The 17,500-nt window shown below is 47.8% G+C and overlaps 1 protein-coding gene across 5 annotated transcripts in view; it reads right to left on the bottom strand.

Moving 5' to 3' along the window:
* Nucleotides 1-17,500, bottom strand: part of LOC115548603 (contactin-associated protein-like 4) — a 172,419-nt gene that overhangs the window by 68,577 nt on the left and 86,342 nt on the right. For all 5 annotated transcript variants that reach the window (XM_030363353.1, XM_030363354.1, XM_030363351.1 and 2 more), the window contains 3 exons: nt 13,863-14,010; nt 8,981-9,181; nt 1,811-1,995 (listed from right to left, as the gene is read on the bottom strand). In XM_030363353.1, the coding sequence (XP_030219213.1) occupies nt 1,811-1,995; nt 8,981-9,181; nt 13,863-14,010 (534 nt within the window). The remainder of the gene's footprint in view (nt 1-1,810; nt 1,996-8,980; nt 9,182-13,862; nt 14,011-17,500) is intronic.

Here is a 17,500-nt window from a genome sequence, read left to right as displayed (position 1 = left end):
CACGCGCCGACGGACATAACACATACTTGTAGGTGTCATTTCCGACGCACAATACACGCACAAATGTGTCTACACAAATACACAGACACACACATGCACACAGACAGACCTACACACACACACACATACACACACACACACACACACACAATCACACGAGCACACACAAGCACAAAACAGACAGACACACACACACACATCAATACACATATTTGATCTACAGTAAAGGTGATATTATGCACACGATATTACATTTTCCGTCATTTAGCAGACACTTTTATTCAATTTGACGTGCTGAGAGAAATCACAGAATAAATGCTGGTGTTGCTGTGCGGAAGAGATAACGTTTTATATTAGCGGTAGTGCAAACAATTATAGTGGCCGTCATACCTCAAGGCACTTTCTAAGTTCCACCACAACTTCAACATTCTTCATAGTACCTCCTATAGTACTGGCATCCTATTGCTACACAAGGGCTCTGTGTATTTGAAGGTATTTTTCTCACAGTGTATACCAGCGCCGTGGAGGAACCTACACAGCAAAGACCCTCCCAGAGGGGAGAGGATGACTTCAGCACCATGGACAGCACCTAGCCGCTGGACCAAGACAGCGCTAATCAGCAGCATTCCAGGTTCAGCTGCTGCTTGATTGGTAATGGGGAACACCTGGCAGCAATGAGCCAACCAAGCTTCTGCCAGCTACAGGGACCTGCCTCTCCCAATTAGCAACCATAGACTCGTATACAAAGGGCTCTGGGCTCTGGCTCGTATATCAACGTAGCCGCCTATTGGAGGCAAAGACCGGCCTGTAAACAAATATTTGATCATGTGGGAGCTCCCTTTTTCTCTGTGAAATATATATATTTTTCATTTTTTTCCATGAAAATCGAATATCCTACATATATTATTCTGATTTAATATGAATACAAAGACGTGTTCAAATCGTTGGACATCTTTAAACGTGGTTGTGCTTGTTATCCAGTAAAACAGCAGCTCCCCGCTGACTTGTATTTATCTCCAGTCCTGTTATATGGCCAGGCTTGTTATATACGTTCGTGTATATATGTTCCCTGATTGGCAACCTCAGCAGGAGGGAAAGGCAGTCAGAGGAAGCCTTGATAATGAGAAGGAGATTGGATGGGAATAGTGAACTTTAGAGTGTCTCACCCATTTCAACCCCCTGTCACTTATACTGGATCTCAGCGCAAGCCTAATGCCCCCTGAGGAGGGAATCGTACCTCGTGGCAAGGGGTAGACTTTATGTTGGGTTAACCCTCGCTCCCCTTTTTCCTCACCCTGAATAAATACCTTGTTATTATTTGACCTCCGACCTGTCTGTGATGTGTTTTCATCCTCGAGTGTACCTCACTTCAATGGAATGGACTGCAACGGTAATAGACGTAGTAAAATCCTATGTACATAGTTCTGCACAAACCACCCAACATGTAAATGTTAATGTCCATATATTATGGATAATAAATATAAACATAAGTACTTTGTGATGACATGGTACAGTTCTGCATTTATTTGTCATCTCTCCAGAGCGGTGTGTGTGTGTGCGTGCGTGCGTGCGTGCGTGCGTGCGTGCGTGCTAACATACCTGCATGTGTGTGTTTGTATGTGTGTGGGTTTGTGTGTGTGTGTGTTTGTGTGCGTATGTGTGTGTGTGCTAGCTTGCATCTGTGTGTGCGTGCGTGTGCATGTTAGTGGGTGCTAGTGTAAGCGCATGCATGCGTTTGTGTGTGTGCGTGCGTGCGTGCGTGCGTGCGTGCGCGCGTGCGTGCGTGCGTGCGTGCGTCTCCCCCGCCCACCTGCTCAAACTCCCAGCGGCTGAGCGGCGCGGGGTCGTGGAGCTGCAGCGCGCTCTTGTCCACCGTGAGGTTGATGTGGCCGTGGCGCCGCTCCAGCGTGACATGGTGCCAGTGCTGGTCGTCCAGGAGGCTTCCCAGGGACGCCTGCCGCTGGGCCTCAGAGGACGGCAGGGACCCCCTCCTGCCTGGAGCCCCGGGGGTGGAGGTCACGTCAGTGATGAAAAATAAAGACGCATCGTCTGTTTACATTTTTTCTCGTCCTTTTGTTTTTCCGAATTTATGTATTTATATATTTACACATTTATCTGATATCCATATACACTCATACATCTTACCATTCCGCCTCCCAGATACAATGCTCCAAAATGATGCATGTATACAAGTTATTTTGATGGATTATTCTCTTTCCATGTGATACTGTTACTGCAGTCATAACACATTTTTCAGTGAACCCAAGGTCCCATTCCAGTGCAACACTGAAATACGTTACGGTATTCCTCCGTTCTATTCTGTGTAGTGTAGCCTCTATAATAGTAGTACGATAGCAACCTTTGCATTGTAATCCTGCCCTGCTTGGGTTTAACGTTGTAGGAAACTTTTGTGTCCAGGATGCGTAGCATTGCTTTGGGGTCACTTTCCGACCACGTAGATCACTAGAATAACTGCATCACTAAAATGTATTAAAAGCATAAAAACATCCAACTCCAAAGTGAAGTGGAAAGATCAAAGTCAGTGAGAGATCTCGAAAAATAGATAGTGGCTATGTCCCGAGTTGAGTGAAGTGTTGAGGGGGGGCTCTTCATATTCAATGTGTTTCTGATGAGAAGTGGTGGGCTGGTTTCCATTAACACATGACACCTTGTCCCAAATTACACTGAACAAAAATACTTCCAAACAGGAACAGATTTTAGACCAATGTTTGTTTTTTAGACCGCTTTTTGGACCACGGTATTCGGTAAAATGTGTTCCCTTTTACATATTTGTATTTTCAATCCCGAGTGGTCATTAGTATTAAGAGTCAAAAGCATTAAAAATAATTGGATTAGGAATGTGTCGGCAGAATGTGGCAGCAGCAACATAATCGCTAATGGTCCGTATTCATATAACCCTTTTCCAGCAATTACCGGGCCTCTACAGTACTGTACAGTAAAGGACTCACGGTCGCCGAACGGCCGTCGAATCACACCCGATACCTTCCAGATGCTCTGGTACATTCTCAGCTACCGCAACGGTTGCAGCGATAACAATAGCATTTATATATAAAATACAAATCTTCAGAAGGACTGAATGCACATAAAACACAAACAATCCATCAAACATCTTCTGCGGAGCGTTCTGAAACCTTTCTTCTGCACAGCGTCTCTCTCTCTGTCGCTTTTATTGTTCTCCTCGCTAATCATCCATGTTGGCTTCTGTGCCAGGACCACCACTGATGTCGTGATAAAAAACCTGCAGAACAGCGGGGGTTTCTTGCCGATGAATATTTAAGGGATCCCAGTGCGGGGAGCAGTTCATCGAGGTCACCCCGCTCACCTCATTAATGAGTCCACACTAGAACGCTTGAACACCCGCATGTTCAGACCAGCGTTACAAGACTGAAGAACGGCCGGATTCTTAAGATAACGGGACCCCGCTTATGATGGATGTGTTCCTGGGAGTCTTAAATCACCGCCTCGTTTAAATCCCTTCCCGTAGCTTAAGACTCGGGTTGAGAGGAGGAGGAGGATCTTAAGCATGTAGAATCAGGAGCCCTTGTAAAATAAGTGAAGGGCGTTGGGGGAAATCAAAGGGCAAACTACCAAGCACAAACTCATCCAGTAGGAAGACGGGGAGGACGGGGTGCAGACGACGGATGCTGACGGAGAAAGGATGGTTCCACTGGAGGCGTGACTGATGGGGAACAGCTTAAAGGTAAATGGAAGGGAACATCCTTGGGGAGCATTTTAGAGGAATTTGGAATGTTTGATATGAGGCAAGTCATTTCGTCTTATGTGCTGTAATGATTCGCTCCATTAATTTATTCCAACCTGGACAGATGAAGACCGTGAACGAGGTTTGCTGTTTGATGTGCTAAACATACTGGCGTGTATTGATAAAACACAGACGAAGGGAAGAGAGAGAGAGAGAGAGAGAGAGAGAGAGAGAGAGAGAGAGAGAGAGAGAGTGACGAAGAGCTCACGAGAGAGAGAGAGAGAGATACAGACAGAGAGAGAGCGTGAGGCACCAGAGAGAGACAGAGAGAGAGAGAGAGAGAGAGAGTGCCGAAGAGCTCACGAGAGAGAGAGAGAGAGAGAGAGAGAGAGAGAGAGAGAGAGAGAGAGAGAGAGAGAGAGTGAAAGAGAGAGAGAGAGAGAGATACAGACAGAGAGAGAGCGTGAGACACCAGAGAGAGACAGAGAGAGAGAGAGCGGAAGCAAAAGAGACAAGAAAAACAAAAACACATTAAAAATAAAAGAGGAGAGCTCAAAGTGGTTTGTGGTCAAATCATTGTTTCAGTCCGAGCGAGGGCGGTTATCAAGACATAAAACGACAAACAACAAACAACAGTGAAGCCACAAGAGATGGTGCACCACTAACACACTTCTCTCTTCCCTCTGTCTTCACTTCCCCACCTGCTCCGGCGTCCATTCCCTGGGCATATCTTCAACCCACAGCCTGCCAGACAGGAATAAACCTACGGAGGCAGAGGGCTTACAGGCACAACCCGGTCACACCGAGAGGCTGCAGGCCGTTAAAAAAGGCTTTTTTTATCCCGCCCCCCCCCTCTTTGAACCCCTGGGGGGTTCAAAGAACCTACCGACGGCAGAGCCCCCGATACACACTGAAGCCTTCTGCCCGGCTGACGGCTGAGCGACAGGGTTGCATGTATCACAGCTCGGACCCCGACCACATAAAGACTAGAGATTGCTGCGGGGGGGGGGCTGCCTCTGGTCAGCGCTGGTGGGCCGAGATTGCGTCGGGCAGCTCAAAGTGTGTGGTCAGAGCGGATTATGTCTGGACGGACGTCAGGCGTGGGTTGCCTGTGCAGAAGGGCAAAACGTTGGGAGGATAGTCTGGGAGATGGTGCTGTGTGATTGTGACGGGATCCACACACCGGATCGTTTCAGTGTTGGATGGACAGGAAACGGACTGGTACGGACGAGAGCAGCGGTTATGCATTGAGCCGGTTCGGACTTGATCCCGGCCTAATGCACGTTAACACACACCAGAATGTGGTTAAAGAGACTATGAAACCAAGGTGATGTGCCTGATGGCACATCACTGAAGACGGGCAATTCATGGACTACTCACGTGACTAGGAAATGTAAAGAGAGATCAACGCGTGGCGGGAAGTAAAGACACGGGGTAAAAATAAAGCAAACAGAGGAGGGAGACGTTTGTATTAAACAAAGGGTGTTCAAATGTCGCGTCAATATGGGTGGAAAAACACTCCCAGTTTCCCGGCTCTGGCGGAAAAAGGGAAAAGGCTAATAAGGCTTCATCTCTTTTAGATGACACAGCCTCTTTAATGTTGAACAGCGGGAACCAAGTCTTTCTCAAAGGGAAAATGTCTTTTCGCTGGGAAAGGGTTTAATTAAAGGAGCGCTCTTTCTGTCCATCCTATCCAACGACGAGATGTGATTATGGCCACGCTGGAGCTGCGTGATGCGGTGATGCTGCGGTGATGCTGTGGTGATGATGTGATGCTCTAATGCTGTGGAATGTGTTGATTTCTCTGCTCTTAGTCAAAGGCTCAGAGTGGATTCACGTCGGGATGAAGGGAAACCGGTGATTATTCCTTTTTCCGACCCCGATTACATGAAATGACATAGAAACGGCAAGCGCTGTTGGCAAAGGGGTGGTCTTGGTGCAGGTTGCTATGTTGCATATGGTGCATAATGACCAGGTGAGGAAATCCACCATTCTTTTCCACGGATTTGATTCCAGTACATTACCTTGAAAAAAAGCGCAAATCTAAATTGTAAATTGTTAAGATCGGACGAGAATGCGTGATGGAGTGGGACCTCATCACGAAAAACAACACCTGGTAGCCGGTACACCGTGTCCGGGTTATACAACTGATACCGACCGGGGATTCTGCTCAGGGATCCGCTCATTCCTTCTTCGAGGGAAAACGGTGTGTTTTGAAGGCGGAGATATGCATCTGCCCCTCGGAGGGAAAACGTTCCCGAAGACGTGAACATGAGTGAGGAGAGGAGGGTCTCATTATGGAGAGAGCTCCTTGAAGGAGGCAGGTTCCCTCTCAGGGAGGAGGTTACCTTGATGAGGTACTTGTGGGACGGCAGATGGCGAGCCTCCAGATGGGACGTCTGACGGGAGGTTAACCATAAGGCACCGGTACAGGCAGGCAGCAGCGGCGGTTTAACCCCAATTACACACACAACCGCACAACACGCACGCACACGCACGCAGGCACACACACACATATACACACACACACACACACACACACACACACACGCTCATTAGCTCCCTTAAGATAGTATGCTCACACATATACACATTTAAATCTCACACACACACATAAACATAAACACACACAAAAACACAAACACACACACACACACACACACAAAGACAGACATGCCCTACTGTCTGTGTCCTATCAAACACGTGCACCCCAACACACAACCAGGCATGAAGAAACACCCACACCCACTAACACACACACACTCCTAAACTACATTTGTACCACAGACTGACACATACACACACACATGCACACACAGACACATACACACGTATGTGCACATGCACGCACACACGCGCACACACACACACACACACACACACACACACACACACACACACACACACACACACACACACACACACACACACCCATAAACTCCCTTAAGATAGCATACTCACACAGATACAAACATTGTATCATACACACAGACGCACACGAACACACACACACAAACACACACACACGCACACACATGCACGCACACACACATACACACGTATGCACATATGCACGAACGCATGCACACATAAACACACATACACACACACACACAGACACACACCCATAAAGTCCCTTAAGATAGCATACTCAAACAGATACATACTGTTGTATCATACACACATGCACGCACATGACAACACACACACACACACACCCACACACAAACACATACACACATATACACACTTGCACGCACGCATGCACACGCATACACATACACACACACACACGCACCCATAAACTCCTTTCAGATAGTACATTCACACAGATTGTATCAAACACACACACACGACCACGCACACACACACACGCACACACAAACACGTACACACGTATGCATGCACACATGCACGCAGGCATGCGCTCATACACCGCACACACCCACCCATAAACTCCCTTCAGATAGTACACTCGCACAGTCAGATATGAAACACACACACACACACACACACACACACACACACACACACACACACACACACACACACACACACACACACACACACACACACACACACACACACACACACACACACACACACACACACAGAGGCGGAGGCGTTCGTGCTGAGCTCGGCTGAGCTCTGCTGTGCGGGCCATGCATCATGCGTGGCCCGGCCCGCTCCACGGTGCCGCTCCGAGTCCAGCCCTAACACATGTTGGGCTGACTGCCCCATCCATCAGCGCTGGAAGTGGACAGAGACACAGCCGCCGCCAGGCACTCGTCTGGCCGCGCTAGAGGATTAACTCCTTTAGTTACCGCCGGCTGCTGCTAGCGCCTCCTCGGAAAAATCCAGAGAGGATCTGAGCCGGAGGGTGTGAATTATCGCCTATTTCTGGTTCTTCATGCAGGTTCTTAAAATAAATAACCCTAAGTATACGCGATAGGCAATCAGGAGGAACTCAATCTAAAATGAGGAGATAGCAGCCGTTTATTTCTAAATCCGAGGGACAATGTTCCTTCATCCCGTCTCATCCTGTGTGTTGAGCTTCAGAGGGATTTCAGGCGCTGTGACATTCTGTGTGTGTACGACGGTTTTTGTATCCTGCGCATAATGACTACACAGCACTACGAAGACATGATTATCTGTGTCCCGAAAACAAATCATGTTTTAATAAGGATAGGGCTGCACCACGTTGATATGCATGGGGAGAGAAGTGTCCTTCGCTTTTTCATCCATCCGTGTGCGTCCCCAAACCCCCCCCCCCCCCCCCCCCCCCCCAAGGGAACCCACATGGGCCGAGGTGGAATCGGCAGGCACCAACACAACATGCCCAGGAGCTCAATCCTAGCTGTCACTCAGCTCAGCGATGGGCCAACCGAGACCTAACCCCACAAGCTAGTGTTCCTGTGCTCCGATTGTTGGCTTGTTGAGTTATAGTTGGTTCATTCTGAGATCTACAGGCTGATCTATACCCTGTGTGCAGTACACGCGTATGGCACTGTTGTCTAGAACAGGGACACCAAATAACGGGGTGCACACTGTATTGTAAGGCGAGACTATTACAGACGTAGGTAATCTGTGAGGTATCGTACATGTTTTGTATCTATTAAATTAAGTTAACATGAATGGAGAGACCTTAAATAGATTACTATGTCTTTTCAGATGTTAACAATTTGCAAAATGTAGAGGAACAGCAGTAGATTTGTAGCTGTGGGAATTATTTTCGGTGTACGCTCAGGACAGTAAAGCTGGGCTGGAAGGTGTGTTGAGAGAGAGAGAGGAAGAGTCGTGCAAGGAAAGGCTGCTGGCTGGAATCGAACGAGGGTTGGTAGAAAGGTTTTTGCACATAATACCGCCTTCAGAAAAGTCTTAATAATCACAAATGCAAAAACCAACAGCCCTTTACCGCGACATGTACCCTGTCAACAAACTTTAAGCGTACAATCCCATATTTGGGACAAAAACGTGATAAACACCACAAACTACTTCAAAATGAATTAAAAAACTGCAGGCTAATTATGCATGATACCGAAGCCAAATAAATAAATGAATAAATGATCATCAAAATAAACCCAAACAGAACACAACTTGCCAAGAGCCCACTCTTTTTCGAGTTAATTGACTAAAAATACATTTTAATAAATAATAAGAACCACAACAAATTTTAATAAAAACAATGCTAACAATACAGTAGGCTGCGGCCCGTAGCCGCGAGCCATCCACACTCAAACGTGCGCGGGGCGTGCGTACCTCGGCGGAGCAGCAGCCGCAGCTGGCCCCGCTGCAGCTCCAGCGTCAGGCTGTGGTCGGCGCCAAGGGCCTGCAGCAGCGTCCCGGAGCTCCGCAGGGTCTTGAACTTCAGGGAGACGCAGTCCTGGGCCCTCGGCGTCAGCCCGGGGGCCGGGCGGTACGAGAGGCCGCTGGCGCCGTCGAAGCCCACCACGTCGGACCCTGGAAGGACACGACGGGGGCTGGTTAAGGAGCTCGACCTGGTGGGGTTAACTGATGGGGGGCCGGTTAACGAGCTCAACCTGGTGGGGTTAACTGATGGGGGGCCGGTTAACGAGCTCAACCTGGTGGGGTTAACTGATGGGGGGCCGGTTAACGAGCTCAACCTGGTGGGGTTCACTGATGGGGGGCTGCTTAACGAGCTCAACCTGGTGGGGTTCACTGATGGGGGGCTGCTTAACGAGCTCAACCTGGTGGGGTTAACTGATGGGGGGCTGCTTAACGAGCTCAACCTGGTGGGGTTAACTGATGGGGGGCTGCTTAACGAGCTCAACCTGGTGGGGTTAACTGATGGGGGGCTGCTTAACGAGCTCAACCTGGTGGGGTTAACTGATGGGGGCTGCTTAACGAGCTCAACCTGGTGGGGTTCACTGATGGGGGGCTGCTTAACGAGCTCAACCTGGTGGGGTTCACCGACGGGGGCTGGTTAACGACCTCAACCTGGTGGGGTTCACCGACGTCGGCTGCTTAACGACCTCCACCTGGTGGGGTTCCCTGCCAGCGGTGCGCCCCGAGGCGGGAACAGGTGCGCCGCCACATTTAGCGTTGATTCATTACATAATCCGACTCTAATTAGTGTTATTTATGATTCCTAATATGGATTAAATATTCCACTGTAAATAGTTTTTTTCCGTTTTAATGCATTTTGGATACAGCTGTATTTTTCTAGGGGGTGAAATATTGGGGAAAGGATAATATCCTAATTATATCCTGGTAGTAATGTGTGTGACATTTATCATAAGCATGCCCTTTCAGTGGGTGTGCCTTTCATTCCTGCCAGAGACCGCGGTGTGCCTCTGCCCCAGAAAGGACGTGAACCCCTGATTTAAATAGTGAACGTGCCTATCTAAAGGTGCTGTACTTAAGATTCATGGCTGTAATTTGAGTGCGATGTGTCAGACATGCCGTATCCATCCGTCAGCTAATAGAGAGTGAAATGACGGGAGAATATCTGTTTCAAGTTGACAGCGCCTGCCTCTGCATGAGAGCGTTCCGATGGTCTTTTTGAGACTGCTCCCGACTCGTTTCTGAACACTCTGGGAAGAGCATGTCTCTTCCCTGATTGGTCCAGGGAATCCATCTTGCTTGCGTAGATGCAACACTTCTCAATGCCGGGGACACTTACCACCACACAAGGGAGAGAGATAGCAGAAAAGGGGCATTTTTCTCTCGTATGTCTCTCTCTATGCTCTGGAATCTTAGCCGCTGCAGCTTTAAATCACAACCAAACTTTTACTCAACTGTGAAAAGGTGACTTTACACTAAGCTGTATGCTCACACTGCTGGTGACTCTGGCATACAAATTGTCTGGCAAACAATAATTCATTCCGCGCGTACTTTTCCAATGTCTCTGATTCTGCTCATCAAGAAATGTAGGGGACTGCCCTTGACTAATTGCCTCATTGAAAATCTCCAGGCTGTTTCCACAACACTTATAATTATAAGATATTCACAGACAACATGGAAAATACACACAATGGCTGTAGCGTGTGCTTCCCCAGAGGTCAGAGCGACCCCGAGGAAGAGACACGCAGTTCTGTGTTAGCGGTATGAGCTCTTCATTAAGCTGTTAGCAGCCGTCTGCATCTGCTCAACCCATTTAATAATTTAAGCGAGTCTCGTCCTAGTCTGGGTTTTTCGTGCTAATCTCTTATCTCTCCCTAATATATTCTTAACTAAACGTGATAGAGAAGGCAACGTCACCGCTGATAAATGGTTAGGCAGCGTTAACCCTCTTTGAGACCGAAATAGTATTCATGGTTTAATCATGCTCCTGTGCTTCTCCACCTCAAACTAAAAATCCCCCAAATGGCTGCACACACGACCTCCAAGCCCTCCGTCGAGTCAGACTTTGACACAGATCAAACCTTCTCCCATTAGAATACCTGGCCAACATTTTGTTTTTCATCCACGGCTACAGAATCAACAGAGGCTTGTGTTTGGTAGTCCCAGCAGCCCATCAGTGCCTAAAGTCCCTCGTGTTCAGAAGAGCCGTTGAGCTCATTCCCGGCCCAATTTCCTGTCCTGCCAAAACAGACATTCTTTGAATTGAATGGGCTTTAATGAGCCAGTCAAAGCTTGCTCAAAACACACACACACACACACACACACACACACACACACACACACACACACACACACACACACACACACACACACACACACACACACACACACACACACACGCACCTAGTTAATAGTTTCCTAACATCACTGACCCAAAATCTGTCCTGCCCTCCATGTTCCGAGCTGCTTAACCTTATTAATAATTGTACAATCTGTACATTTTTTAATTAACGTAAGAAAATGTGTAAAACAGATGTTTTAAAAGTCTGGCAATTATCAGTATTAGAGATTTAAGTAGCTCCAGGATAACCAAAGATGAATAACTGAGACGGTTCAAGTGAATAAACAATCTGTTATAATAACTATGTTGATTTGGCTCTGGGGAATATACCTTGAACTTTTACCATTTGTTTTTGACATGTTGTTTTGTGTTTTTGTTTATGTGTAATTTTTGTCTCCGCAGCCATCACTTTTGTCAAAACTTGGATTCTCTAATCTTCTGCGCCCGAAACCAAATTGGTTTACAGAGAAAAAAGAACCATCACTAAACCATGATGAGGAGTGGACTGAAGGCTTTCATTCCGTAACTGTCGTTGTTGGGAAAATACAGTGATATATATATATATATATATATAGTATGAGAGTTGGAGTTCCATCCATTTAGTTGTATGACCATTACCATAGCAACCAGATGGTGGATAACCGAAGATAAAAACAGCATTTTTGAAAATCATGTTGCTAGGAGAGGCCTCTCTGCTGAGCTACACCTCCAAGCTAATCCTGACATGAACAGGTCTGAGTGGTGAAATCTATTGCATCTATTTAAAGTGATTGCCAACAGAAAATCCCTCATTTACACCTAATTATGGGGTTTTCCAGGTGTGCATTAAGCCTCAGAAAATGATGTTCCACCAAATCCATTTCAATCTCCACTAATTGCCTGATTGCATCGATTTCCTTCTGTTCCTTCAAGCCGCCGTAATGGGCGGAGTCTATTCTCCCTCCTGGCAAGGTGGAGAAGCGTGTGACCCATTACCACGCGCCCACGTGGCCAAGGCAGCGACCAATTACCGCCAGCTCCCATTGCAGCTGAGTGGAGCTATGGAGTGTCGGATTCAGAGGAAGCACAAACTACACAAAACAGCGAGGAGAGGGGCTGGGGCATCAGAACCCAACACTACGATCCTGAGTTTATAAGCTGACTTTGAGATGCATGTTCAGATCCATTCTGCACAAGATACTTGGTAGGTATGTAGCAGGTACATCCTTCTGGGAAATGTCATGGTTTGTTTACTTTTTCTGTTCCTGTTGTCTGTAACTTAAAACCTGTGTGCACTCACACACAGCAAACCACACTTAATCAACAGCCAAACAGCAGTAGAGAGTCCCACACAGAGTGCTTTGAACATTTTCTATTTCATAATATCTTGTTTTATTTGTTTTGTATTATCAATGTTGGAAAAGGTGCTGTGAGATTGTGAATTAAAAGCAGTTGTTGTTTGTTTTCTTGTGTGACAGTTGATTTGAGAAAAAAACGATTGAAGTGTTACTTAGCGCTTTGAAAACAGAAGACAGAGAAAGAGACTGGTGGGAATAGCGTAGGCGGTGCTAAACGTTTTCTGTGCTGTAAGCACATGTTCCTGTGCATGAAAAAGTGAGCGTGTGTGATCACTCTGTGTTGGTATTTTTGTTCCTAAAAGAAAACTGAATGAATGAAGGCCAAATTATTTCACACTACACAGTGTGTGTTAAAGAATGGTGCAGAAAGAAAAAGGTCCAACAAGGTAAGTAAGTGAGTCTGTTACACACTAATATTATAACGTGTGCATTTGAGTGTGACCATGTGTGTGTGTGTGTGTGTGTGTGTGTGTGTGTGTGTGTGTGTGTGTGTGTGTGTGTGTGTGCGCGCGCGTGTGTGTGTGTGTGCGTGCGTGCGTGTTTGTCTGTTTAGGGTTTGCTTTTAAATCACATTTTAAGTCTGGCTCTTAACACACAGAGAGAGAGAGAGAGAGAGAGAGAGAGAGAGAGAGAGAGAGAGAGAGAGAGAGAGAGAGAGAGAGAGAGAGAGAGAGAGAGAGAGAGAGAGAGAGAGTAAGAGAGAGAGTAAGGGAGGCAGTGAAAGAGAGAGAGAGACACAGAGAGAGAGAGAGCGAGAGAGAGAGAGAGAGAGAGAGAGAGAGAGAGAGAGACACAGAGAGAGAGAGAGAGAGAGAGAGAGAGAGAGAGAGAGAGAGAGAGAGAGAGAGAGAGAGAGAGAGAGAGAGAGAGAGCGAGAGAGAGAGAGAGAGAGACACAGAGAGAGAGAGAGAGAGAGAGAGAGAGAGAGAGCGAGAGAGAGAGAGAGAGAGACACAGAGAGAGAGAGAGAGAGAGAGAGAGAGAGAGAGAGAGAGAGAGAGAGAGAGAGAGAGAGAGAGAGAGAGAGAGAGAGAGAGAGAGAGAGAGAGAGAGAGAGAGAGAGAGAGAGAGAGAGAGAGAGAGAGAGAGATAGGGCGCGTTGCAGTGTGAGTCATGGACGGTGAATGCCGGTGGGAGATAGGAAGGGGGAGCCAGCTCACCGTATGGACATCCGTACGTCTCCAGCCGGAGCCCGATGCGCCCGCTGGGGTTCCACTCCAGCGGGACCAGGCGCAGGTAGCGAGCCAGGACGGGCTGCTGCAGAGCGTGCTGCACCACGCTGTCAGCGTTGGTGTTACCTGGGAACGACTGGGAAGGGAGGAAAACTCACTCAATATAACCTAGAGAGATACCGTGTGGTTTATCGTCACCCGAACAGATGGGTTTGACGTATTTGTTTTGCTGTCCATGGTGTGGCTTTATTTCTTGACGAGCAGCCTTCTCTTAAAGGTGCAGTGTGTAGGGTTGAGTAGCCTCTATTGGTCACTGAATACCCCCCCCCCCCTCACTCCCCCCTCATCCCCTCACCCCTCCATTTCCAGCGACGATAAAGTAGCGATTATGATTAGAGATTAAAAACGCCTCTCTTTTAGACTTTAATTAAAAAATACTCAAGAACGTTTATTACATTTCTGCTAAGCCCCCAAAATGCTAGACACAACACCTTTAAGTTGTTTCATACTGGAGCCTCATGCATTTTTTAGGGTTTGTTAAAAAAAAGGAAAATGGAGGCAAACATATCAATAGTTTCAACCTGGAGGAAAGCAGAAGGCTATCGATCACACTGTTTGTATATTGTTATATGCGTGACCATATTAGGGAGCAGAGGGCCCACAGCTGATTTCAAAGTAACAGCCCCCACCACAACCACAGCGTTCTTCCTCCACCATACTGATACTTCTCCAGAAGACTTTTTTTTACACCAAAAAAAAAAACCACACCTTTCCACACAACCAACGCGTGTCACATTTCAATGCATTATGCATTTATGTGTACACACACTTGGTTAATCATGAACAGCGCAGTGCGGAGGTGGATCAGAAAGAGCCAGATGGGAGTGTTTCAGCGGAAAGAAAAATATGTAAGAGCCTTGTGTGTTGTGGCCCCATTTGCATCGGTCTACAGCCAGCGCCGTACAATCTGTTGTTTGTTGGATTTCACACGAAACGCAACATTTCTGGACAGTCGCTTGTGTTAATTAAACACATATTTGACAGCCCAGTTGTCGTGTGTGTGTGTGTGTGTGTGTGTATGTGTGTGTTTGTGCTTGCGGAAGCCTGCGTCCGAGCGTGTGAGTATGTTTGCGCGAGTGTATGTGTGTGTGTGTGTGTGCGTGTGTAACGGCTTTCCATAATGTCCGTTGATTATTATCCCATTTAACACCATCTGTCTTTGTGTCAACACAGCGAGGATGTCTCCGTGGGTTGTGGGCACGGGATTGGGGGTGAGGGGGAAACGTACACTCCTGGATGTTAATGTTGGGCTGTGCTGTTGAGACTGCGGCCGTCTCTCCTCTTGAACACGTCAGCGTCACCCCGGCAGCTCTGCCGAGGCAGGTGCACCGCAGCTGTCATACGTGATGGACAAGGCTGTCCGGGCGACAGCGCGCCGAGGCATTCGACTGGGAGGCTTGTTTTAGGCCCAATCCCATTTCTACCCCTTACCCCTTCCCCTTACCCCGCCCCCTTGTTTTGAAGGGGGAAGGGGTAAGGGGAAGGGGAAGGGGAAGAAATGGGATTGGGCCTTAGAATCCCGTCCCCCATAACAAAACAGTCAAGAACCCTGTGCAGCCCAAACTAGTTTGGGGAAATTCTCCTCAAAGGTGTTTTTTTTTAGGTTTTGCGCAATTGTTGTATGCAAATATGTGTTTTTCCATAATCATGTTTCTCTCTTTTCGTGTCTTTAATCATCGCTGGGTGTGGGCCCTGAGCTGTGTGTGTGTGTGTGTGTGTGTGTGTGTGTGTGTGTGTGTGTGTGTGTGTGTGTGTGTGTGTGTGTGTGTGTGTCTGTGTGTGTGTGTGTGTGTGTGTGTGTGTGTGTGTGTGTGTGTGTATGTATGTGTGTGTGTGTGTGTGTGCGTGCGTGCGTGCGTGCGTGCGTGCGTGAGACTGTGCGTGAGACTGTGCGTGAGATTGTGCGAGTGTGTGTGCGCACGCACACATGTCATCTCAATCCCCAGATGCCTCTGCGAGAGAAACACAGCAGTGTCCCCTCTCCTCTCATGTGGCTCCAGCGTCTCGTTCTCCGTCTCCTTTCTGGCGGTCCCAAAACGGCCCCTGTGTTTCCCTCCGACGTCCCCCCTCCGCGCTGAGGGGGGAAGCCGCGTCTTAAGTGTTATGCAATCCCCCTGCCAGAGCGTTCTCCTGAGACGGGGTGACCGGCCCGCCGTTAAGTCCTACAAATGACTCTGGACTCTGGACGTCCATGAAGGGAGGCGAGAGGGCCGCGGTCGCGCTGGATCAGCCGCACTGCCCTTAGAAATATGACCCGCCGTCTACAAGGCCAGCCCGCCAACACGGTGGGCGCCCGAGACCGAGAGAGAGAGAGAGAGAGAGAGAGAGAGAGAGAGAGAGAGAGAGAGAGAGAGAGCTAGTAATAGAGTGATAAAAAGAGAGCGAGAGACGTGGGGGAAAGAGAGAGAGCTAGTAATAAAGTGATAAAAGGATAGTGAGAGACGAGAGCTAGAGAGAGAGAGAGAGAAATAGGTTGAGAGAGCGATAACGAATAGCCCTATATACCCGGTATGTTATTTTTTTTATTAATGTTTACTGAAATGGGTAAAGATAAGTCATTCTATGACCTCCTTCCAGGAGAAAGTTTGCTTTACTCACACCTATCCCCAGCCTTTCATTATTTATGATTTATTATATATATATATAATAAATCATAGATAATGATGATATATATCCATAGATATATACTGTATGCATATATATATATATATATATATCATTCTTATTTTGTATGGTCTTTCTGTATCCTATTTATCTTTTTGTGCTTTGGCAATATAAATCTAATATTTCCCCTTCAACAAAGCCCTTTGAGAGAGAAAATAAGAGAGAGGGAGAGCGAGAGAGAGACAGACTGAGATGGAGAGAACGAGAAAATAATGAAGAGATGAGTGAGTAAATAAGAGGAAAATAAACACCTTCTTTGCATTTCATTGAAGAGCAAAGGGTCGAGGCTCTCTTTGAAAGCAGGAAAAGGCAAAACAAAAAGCCAGCTGAACGGAGGTGAGGGGACGGAGGACGAGGAGCAGAGCGACTGAAACCACGGGACGAGAGTCATGGGAAGGACGGGAGCTCATGGTGCTCTTCCCAAGCGCTGTTTAAAAAAGGAAAATAGGGCAACCCTTGAGTGGCTGTGAGGCTTCTAATTGGCCAGCGAGCGGACCGCAGGTGAACCCGGGGAGCGGACCGCAGGTGAACCCGGGGAGAGGACCGCAGGTGAACCCGGGGAGAGGACCGCAGGTGAACCCGGGGAGAGGACCTCAGATGATCGCGGCGAGACGACCACGGACGGACGTTTCTAGCAGCGCTAAAGCTCTCCGTTCTACGGGGGTTTGGAGGGGGGGGGGGCAGGCGTGGAAGTGGGTCCACAGAAGGGGTAGGATGCAGTAGGAACGAGTGAGTGCGCGGGGCCAGGGCTGGTTGGCTCAGGCCGCCTCCGGAGATAAAGACAGACGCACATGGGCTTGTGAGCTGGGAGCACATTTGATTTGATAGTGTCTTTCGTGCGGCTATATTAAAATGAATGTTTACCCCCCTGCATTCCCTCAATATGCCGGCTCTGAGACAGC

The sequence above is a fragment of the Gadus morhua genome, chromosome 8 (genome assembly GCF_902167405.1).
Source record: "Gadus morhua chromosome 8, gadMor3.0, whole genome shotgun sequence".
Taxonomy (NCBI): domain Eukaryota; kingdom Metazoa; phylum Chordata; class Actinopteri; order Gadiformes; family Gadidae; genus Gadus; species Gadus morhua.
This window is presented reverse-complemented; position numbering and strand designations above follow the sequence as displayed.